At 53.7% G+C, this 8,247-nt stretch overlaps 2 protein-coding genes across 4 annotated transcripts; one reads left to right on the top strand and one right to left on the bottom strand.

The window, feature by feature from the left end:
* Nucleotides 1-1,165: 1,165 nt before the first annotated feature.
* On the bottom strand, nucleotides 1,166-2,687 carry EMC6 (ER membrane protein complex subunit 6). Of its 2 annotated transcripts, none has more exons than XM_040455595.1 (2): nucleotides 2,564-2,687; nucleotides 1,166-2,391 (listed from the first exon to the last, which is right to left on the bottom strand). In XM_040455595.1, the coding sequence occupies exon 2, from the start codon at nucleotides 2,351-2,353 to the stop codon at nucleotides 2,021-2,023; it is 333 nt and encodes a 110-aa protein (XP_040311529.1). In that variant the 5' UTR covers nucleotides 2,354-2,391; nucleotides 2,564-2,687; the 3' UTR covers nucleotides 1,166-2,020. The 2 variants fall into 2 exon arrangements, with proteins under 2 accessions (XP_040311529.1, XP_040311530.1); XM_040455596.1 differs by having other exon boundaries at nucleotides 2,502-2,655.
* Nucleotides 2,688-2,845: 158 nt separating this feature from the next.
* Nucleotides 2,846-7,839, top strand: TAX1BP3 (Tax1 binding protein 3). 2 transcript variants are annotated; one of them, XM_040455593.1, is made up of 4 exons: nucleotides 2,846-2,978; nucleotides 5,930-6,049; nucleotides 6,443-6,520; nucleotides 6,829-7,839. In XM_040455593.1, the coding sequence occupies exons 1-4, from the start codon at nucleotides 2,940-2,942 to the stop codon at nucleotides 6,964-6,966; spliced, it is 375 nt and encodes a 124-aa protein (XP_040311527.1). In that variant the 5' UTR covers nucleotides 2,846-2,939; the 3' UTR covers nucleotides 6,967-7,839. The 2 variants fall into 2 exon arrangements, with proteins under 2 accessions (XP_040311527.1, XP_040311528.1); XM_040455594.1 differs by lacking the exon at nucleotides 2,846-2,978 and adding an exon at nucleotides 5,123-5,514.
* Nucleotides 7,840-8,247: the final 408 nt, after the last annotated feature.

Raw genomic sequence — 8,247 nt, 5'->3', positions numbered from 1 at the left:
CAGACACAAACAATTAGTAAGCAATATAAAAGCAATATATTATGTTCCTTATTCTCTTGCAAAGAAATTCAAATGGAAATAAGGAAACTCTTTAAATGAGCAAACATTAAAGGACTGGGAAGGCACTGATAAAACTGGTAATTTTCATTCAATGAGTGTAATTTGATAAAACTCTGGAAAGCATTTGGAATCAAGCTTTTATCGTGTTTTAGAAGCTTATTAAGTTCCCTGAAAACAATATAGACATGGATATTCTTTGCAGTATTTTTTTCTAACAGTTAACATTTCAAACAACCTTAACTGCCTAGAGATAGAGAAATAGTTAAGTGAATCAGTTCACTTATTCCACCCCCTCACCCGCCCCCATATCCAGTAGGACTCTCCCTTAACTCCACATCAGGAGTGAATCTTCCCTTATCCACTCAGAGAAGGCCTTGAGGGGACGGGGGAGTTTAAGAAGGGGGAGTATGCAAACCATGAATGTGAGCCTCTTCAGTCGGGGTCTGAGAAAGGGTTTAGAGGTCATTGGGAGGGGGAGGCAAAGCTGTGGCCTCAGCGGCTTCTTCCCTTCATGTGCAAGCATGTGGTCCAGAGCCCCAAATGGGATTCAGGAGGCCTGGGTCCCAGATCCATTTACGTTATTGGCCACAGACCATATACCATGTGTAAAAGGAGACTTGGACTCAAGCTCTCAGATCATCTTCTGATCTAAAGCTGATCTTTTTTGAAAATCCAAATGTCACATCACTCCTGGCTAAAACTTCCAAAGGCTCCCCCAAACTGCTCTTAGGACCAAGGCCAAAAAATCCCCACCGTAGCCTTCCAGGTCCCGGTCATGGCCTCTTCTCTAACTCTCCAGATACATGTCCAACTCCCTCCTGCCCAATGGCCCCCGCACATGTGCTTTCTTGCAAGTAGCCTCTTCAACTTTGTTCTTCAACACTGTTCTTCAACTCTGAGGTCTCAAATGTAATGTTACCTCCTCAAGGCTTTCTTGATCCCCACTCCCCAACCTGAGCTCAGTTTGGGGCTCCTATGTGCTCTCTTCACAGCACTTACCATAATTTAAATATTTGTGAGATTAGGTAATACTGGTCTTCCTAGTTAACTATAAATTCCTTGAGCAACATGTTCGCTACTATAACTCTAATGCAATACATATTTCTCAAGTATATGCACTTTATTCTGATGTAACCCCTCAACCCCGACAAGAAGGGATTGTAGATTAGCATATAGACAGACACTCTAAACAAGCCCAAAGTTTAGCTTCAATGTTGTCTGTTTAATCTCCATTAGACATATTCTAGAAAAGAGCTTGAACTTATTTAAAATGGAAATGACAGCCAGCTGTAACCAGGTGAAATGGAACTAAAATGGCACCATTCATACCTGAAAGCAGTGGTTACTGGGAGGGAAGGCTGGAATCTGAAAAGGTACACTCGTCAGTACAGCAGGAGGAATTAAAAGACCTGTATTTGAAATTTGGCTCTGCCTCTTTCTAGCTGTGCCTCTAATGGCAGAGGTATATTTAACCAGAGCCCCAGCTTCATCAACGAGGGATAACGTATCTACCCCATAAGGATATTGCTAGAGTTAAGCGAGATAATGGGTGTAAAAGGTACAAGGCACAACGCTTGGCATACAGAAAACACAATGAATATTAACTGTTATTACTTCTCAGGATGTTAACAGTAAGTTTTCTTTTTATTTAGGCCCTACTGGCCCTCTCTGGGTGGCCTGTGTGTAAATGCAGGGAAATTACAGAAGCCAGTCCCAGCTCTCCAATTTTGCACCCACGGCACACATGGGGTATGAGTTAAGGTAGGCAAAAAACTCCACGAAGTGTCTTACGCTTCATTTAATCTGAAGAATATTACAGACTCTTCGTCTTCAGATATAAGTTATAACGTTACAGAACAAGCAGCGAATTCAACAATTTAAAAACTAAGTGTACACGGTGTTAAATCCTGGCGACAGTCCTCCCAATCTGGTTTTTTAAAAAAGTCATCCCTGCCCCCATTCAGTAGACGTGCACCATGCCATAGAGGAATGTCCAAAACAGGACGTAGGTGAAGAGGCCTCCGATGAGACCTCCTGTAAAGAGCGGTCTTCGTGATTTGAAGTATTTGTTCCACCTCCTTCCCGCTTTGAGAATTAAGAGCAGGGAGAGCAGGACGGAGGCAAGCAGGTAGAAGATGAAGCCGTAGAGGCCGGTGAGGCCGAGGATGCCGGCCGTGGCCCCCGACAGCGCTGACACTGAGGTCCGGCAGTAATCCAGGACAGCGGCGTTGCCTCGCACAGCTGCCTCGCTGATGAACGGCGGCCCTTCCCGCTTGGCCACCACAGCGGCCATCGCACCCGCCGGGGCTCAGCCTCTGCTTTCTCGCGGAGCTGCAGAGGGAACCAAGTTACAAGTGGCCCCGGGAGCCTGGCGAGTTGCGCTCACGCCGCCCCTCCCCCCCGGGACTTCCAAGACCTCCCACCATTCGCGGATCTCGGACCTTCGCGAGACGCAGAGGAGGCTGAGGGTTCGGACCGGCCCTGCCCAGTTTCGTCCAGGTACCTGCAACACGACGGCGGACACAGACACTTAGCGTTCTCTCAGACGGCCAGCGGCAGACAACCTCCCCACGCCATCTTGCGCTGGAGGTTGCTGGGAGGACCAGGTTGCGCATGCGCCAAAACCTCGCTCCCGCCCCCTGACGCGTACGCGGCGGGCTCCCCGAGCACGCTCCACCCCCTCCCCGTCCTTCTGCGCAAGCACAGGGACTTCCGAAAGCTGAACAGCGCTCCGACCGGTGACTGGCTGGGGATCTGCTAACTATTCATGAGGGGGCGGGCCGAGTTGGGTTGCCTTTGTTAACCAAGGAGGGCGCGGCCGCTGGGATTTTCGCTGAGGGCTTCACTGAGCTGCGCTTGGTTGCCAGATTGCGGTCGAGATGTCCTACATCCCCGGCCAGCCGGTCACCGCTGTGGTGGTGAGTGCGCTCGCGGGCTCCTCCTCGTCTTGGCTTGTCCCCACTTTGCAGATAGGTAAACTGACGCCCCAGACAGGTTGACAAAGCGTTGAACCCAGGGCTCTTGCAAACCGGCGCCAGGGCTCTGGTCCCGGCTCTGCCTGAGCGGGACCGCGGTCTTCCCCAGCCAGGCAACAGAGATGGCTGGGACCCAAGCGCCTCCTGAAGACCCTGAACCGAGGCCGGACCCCGCACATTACCGCCGCTGCGTCGGACTCCTTCCTGCGGGAAGGACTGAGGAGAAAGTCCCCAGCTGTGGGAATACCGGGAGAGCGCCCCCTTCCCAGGCCTGAGTCCCCAGCTGAGCAGCCGAGGGGGGCGGGCACCGGGCCCGACGTCCGTGAGTCGCAGCCTCTGGAATGAGGAAGTGCTTCCTCCGCTGCAGCCGACGCCGCCGCCCAGAAGGAAACTTGGGGGGTGGAGATGGCCTGAGCCTGAGTAGCAGCCCAGTATCCCTCCCATCCAGGCTTGCTTGTTCGGACCTTCCGCCGCCCGCTCCAGAGTGAAGGCTCATGCAGTTGGCTCGCTCCTGCTCCAAACTTTCCCCGGATCCCTAGCCCTGGGGCAAAGTCCAGGTTCCTCGCCTGGCACTTCGGGCTAGCTCAGGGCCCTGCCTACAGCTTCCCCCCCCCCCCCCCGCATTGCCTTGTCTTGGGTGCCAGATGCTATTAGACTAGGCAGAGGGAAGAAGGCAGGCTGGGACATTAGACTCAGAAGCCAGTGCCAAAGCTGAATGAAGCCTGGAGGCAAACTCCAAGGCGGAGGTGGGGAAACTGAGTCCCAGAGAGAAGTCTGGTCATGTCCAGGCCTAAAGGAAGTCCTCAGGAAAAACCCAGATCTCTGAGAAGAAATGCCTGCCAGGCACCATTGGGTCAGATGGAAGTCCCAGTCCTGAGGCCATGGGACTTGCCGCAGAATCTCAGATGGGTGTACAGCGGAGCTCCTGCAGTCAGAAGTTGGCAGGGTGTGAAGCTGCTGATAAAGGTGGCATGTGAGTTTGAGCTTAGAGAACGAGCTGTGGCCTGGGAAAGTACATTTCTGGATCTGGGGACAGCTGTCCTAAGCTTCACCCTGGCCGCACCAACCTTGGCTTTCTAGATCCCTAGCTGCCTCAGAGAGAAGGGGCCAGGTTTGCTTCTTATGGAAAAAAGGGGGTGTAGGGGAGGCACCAGAAAGGGGCCATAACCTGCCTGACTTCACCTAGTGAGTCAGTGACAGGGCCTTGTCTTCCAGCCCAAGGGCCTGTACTCCCTTCTGACCCTGAGGGTGGGTCAATGGTGTGCAAAGTTCTGTTTTGGAGGAGGGGGAGCAAGCCTGGAGGAGCTCACACTTTTGGGCACAAGGACCTAGGTCTAGTGGGCCTAGTCATACTTCCTGCTTCCCCTTTCTCCTATTCTGGCAGGTCCGTCCGCAGGCCTTCCTCAAAACTGTAAGACCATGACCTTCCAATTCTTGGGAACACTAGGAACATGTCTGAACATGGTGGGGGTCTGGCCTCTCCCTCTTGTGTTTTGGATTGGGGAAGGGGTGGAGGAGGCTTCCTTCCTGCTTCCTGCCTATCCCACGTAGTTACCATTTTGCGAATGTTAAAACCATTTTCGCTTCTCCTCTGAACTCTGGTTCCATAGGTCCTTCTGCCTTCTGGACACTTGCCTGGGTGGCTCCTGGAACTCCAAAATGCTTCTTCAGGGTCACCAGCTGAGAGATGGTTGTGTTCAGCCAGGCCAGGTGGCTGCGTGTTTCCCTTGACTCCTCTCCACCGTGGGCAGTCCCCAAGTCTGTTGACCTCGTTTTCCAAGTAGTCGTGTTCCCTGGCCTCCACATCCCACCTCTGGGATACACCCGTTCCCCTCCTGACTACCCAAGTGGTCATTCTAGCCTCAAACCTGACCATGACCAACCTTACTCCTGGGAGCCCTAGTGGGCCCAGAATCAAAATCAGGTGTCCAGACTCCTGTCACTCCTTTAAGGCCTGCTGCAAATGATCCTTCCTCCGTCCAGATCAAGTCACTTTGGTTTTTTTTCCTTCCTGTTAGAACTCAACTTTGGGTGAGGGGGAGTGGTGGGCGGGGGCGGGCAGTGATCTTGTCCTACCCCTACTATTTGGTGATTGAAGGGTGCCTGCTGAGGGCTTTGAAAGGAGCTTGGCAGTTTGGGGATCACAGACCTAGAACCCTCTTCTGCCTCCTACACTGCATGAACAGTAAGGTCTGGGGCTTAGGGAGAAACTCCTTCCTTCAGGGCTAGCCTCTTGGGCCCACACTCCGCAGCTTTTCTGATCTGGCCCCAGCCTTACCTCAGCACCCAGTTCCAGACCTATGCTGTACACTCATCTCATGGACATGTATCTGTACCACTTTCAAGTCTATGCTCTTGTCCCTTGGCCAGGACAGCCCTTCCTCTCCTTTCTGTGCAAGTTTGAACTTCTCTGCTTTTCTGGAGCATCTCCAGTCTTGCCCTTGATAGCGTTGGCTCAGCAATGAGCTGCCTCAGCAAGGTACCTACATTCCCTCCCCCCTCCCCACACAGGGCCTGACCCCTTCTGCCCTGTGTGGTCCTTCCCCTGGGACATAGTCCCCTTCCTCTCCCCTCCCAATCCATAGCAGCCATAGCATGCTGGCTCTTGGGCCAGGAGGGGCTTAAAGCGCATGTTGACTAAGGTTGGTGCCTGAGACTAATAGGAAGGGGAACAAGGCTCCGACAGCTTGCGTAGGTGGATTGTTGTGGCTGAGTTCTGAGTCTCACCCCTGTCTCCCAGGCTGGTGACCAGCTGGAATCTTGAAGAGGGCCCTGGGCCCCACCCCCTTGGCATGGCTCTGAGCTGGCCTAGCAGCCTGAGGCTACTGCTGGACACAGATCAGATTTGTTGTCCACATACCCACCTACCTCCAACGTGTTTTTCCCTTTGCCAGCAAAGAGTTGAAATTCACAAGCTGCGTCAAGGTGAGAATTTAATACTGGGCTTCAGCATTGGAGGTGGAATTGACCAGGATCCCTCACAGAATCCTTTCTCAGAAGACAAGACAGATAAGGTGAGAGAGACCAGGGGCCTGGGATCTCTCCTTTGGGCTCAGAGGCCTGAGATGGTGGGTCTCTGCTTCCAGGGCCTTCACATAGGGAGCAGACCTCTTTCAAATAGTCCTCCCTAAGAAGGTTTAAGAAATGATCTGGTGGGAATACATAGGGATGGAGGTGGGGGAATGGACCTCCCAGCCCTAGGAAGACTCACTTAGAGTCCAGGAGGAACAGGAAGAGGCCGGCAGGAGGTGCCAGAGCATGGTGGGGCAGCCCCGCTCTCCTCTAGGCTGTCTTGGCACAGCCTGTGCTGGGGGCAGGCTTGTGCAGAGTTGGCTGGGAGTTTGCCATGTTGGGCTTTGCTTTCTGGGTAAGGGACCAGTCTAATGACCTAGGCTGTCTCTTTCCAGGGCATTTATGTCACACGGGTATCTGAAGGAGGCCCTGCTGAAATTGCTGGGCTGCAGATTGGAGACAAGATTATGCAGGTAACACATGTCCCAGACGAGGAAAATAACGCTTGGGTCAGGGTCTGAAGCACTTGGGTTGGGGGCTGCCCTGCTTCCTGGGGCACCTGGGAGGCTCCCTGAAACTGTTTGGAGGCCCTGGTGGTGTTGCCCCCAGAGGAAGTTGGCTCTCTCCTCTGTGTGCCTCAAATGTGGTACTTGGTGATCCCTCAGCCAAGAGACATCAGCTTGGGAGCCTGCTTGGGTGACCCAGGACCCCAAAACCCAACCTGCTTCCAGATCTGAGAGGGCAGAAAACTGAGGTAGGCTCTATTTTCTCCTTGGGCCAGGTGAATGGCTGGGACATGACCATGGTCACGCACGACCAAGCCCGGAAGCGGCTCACCAAGCGCTCGGAGGAGGTGGTGCGTCTGCTGGTGACGCGGCAGTCGCTGCAGAAGGCAGTGCAGCAGTCCATGCTGTCCTAGCAGCCTGCTGCGGTCCCTGACTTGTGCCTGCCTGCCTGCCTTGACGCCACCACGCTCTGTTTGCCCCTCATCTTGGCTTCTGATGTGTGCTGGGCCCCAGCTCCGAAAGGCCAGAGCTGGTCCCAGAGGCCTGTCCCTGGCCTGACTCAGCCTTCCTTCCCCTCTCCCACCACTGGCCTGAGCGTCTGGGACCAGCTCTCTCCTGCAGACACTGATGGAAAGTAAGGGCCTGGAGTTGAATTGTATTCAGTCTGTAGTGACCACAGGTTTGGCCCACAGACTCTGCTGCTGCATGGCCTCGGCAGTGACCAGATGGGCAGAGGCCCCACTTCATGAGAGCCACCACAAAGTTGGAGGATGCCAGGTGGGGCTGGCCTTTCCCACACTCAGTCCCAACTGTAGGGCTTGGCCTTGTCCCTGTGTCTCAGCTCTGCAGTGACTGTGCCCCATGTTTTTCCCTGCCTTCCCCAGCAGGGACTCGACACACTACCAGAGGTGCTACAGAGGTTTGCCCATGTGGAAGCCAGGCAGGCTCACAGTTCACCCCATTGCACCCCATTTCCCTGAGGGGCGCTGACCTCCCCAGGGTTCACCTGCTTACGAGACTTAGACGAAATTCAAGGCTGACATTTCAGGGCAGTTCTGAGGATTGCCATCTCTATGCCTGTGCGTTTAACTTTATATTTTTTTAATCACAACTTTGATACAAAAGCATTTTTATCTTTCTGTTTGGAGGTGCCAATTCTACTTCTGAATTTAGCTTACTAATTCACATCTGGGAACAAGCATTGCTCTAGTTCCTGTGGAAATGGGGCAGTATGAAGCTGCCCATACCTGACATCTTGTGCCCAAATAAAGTGCTGGAATTCATAAGGGGTTTTTGCTGAGGCGTGGGGTAGGGACATCTGGGGATGGATGGCAACTAGAGCTCTGGTCGTCGGACTGGCTTAGCCTGGTCCCCATCCACTTCTGAGATGAAGCCCAGCTATTCCCAGGCCTGCCTGTTGCTGTCTGGTCAGGGCTGCCTCTGTGGGAACGTCTGGAAGCACCTTCACTGGAACTGGGGGCAGGGAATTCCGAACTTCCCATGTGTCACTTATGTGTTGCTGCACCTGGGTGGGGGGGGGGGGGGCTCATGGGCACCGAGGTGTTCATGGGAACCCCTCCCACCCCCCACCAAGACTCTTGGGAGCATGGAGTTTCCTGCAGGCAGGAGTGCAGCTCCACATTCCAGAGGCTGTCCTCTGAGGAGATGGAGGTAAGCTGGACAACACTGGGGCC

The sequence above is a fragment of the Herpailurus yagouaroundi genome, unplaced genomic scaffold (genome assembly GCF_014898765.1).
Source record: "Herpailurus yagouaroundi ecotype Mexico unplaced genomic scaffold, PumYag 215, whole genome shotgun sequence".
Taxonomy (NCBI): domain Eukaryota; kingdom Metazoa; phylum Chordata; class Mammalia; order Carnivora; family Felidae; genus Herpailurus; species Herpailurus yagouaroundi.
This window is presented reverse-complemented; position numbering and strand designations above follow the sequence as displayed.

Coding starts and splice junctions, on each gene's coding strand:
- EMC6 (XM_040455595.1), bottom strand. CDS start 2,353: ATGGCCGCTGTGGTGGCCAAGCGGGAAGGGCCGCCGTTCATCAGCGAG.
- TAX1BP3 (XM_040455593.1), top strand. CDS start 2,940: ATGTCCTACATCCCCGGCCAGCCGGTCACCGCTGTGGTG. Junction 6,050..6,442: donor CAGAAGACAAGACAGATAAG/GTGAGAGAGACC, acceptor GTCTCTTTCCAG/GGCATTTATGTCACACGGGT. Junction 6,521..6,828: donor TTGGAGACAAGATTATGCAG/GTAACACATGTC, acceptor TCCTTGGGCCAG/GTGAATGGCTGGGACATGAC.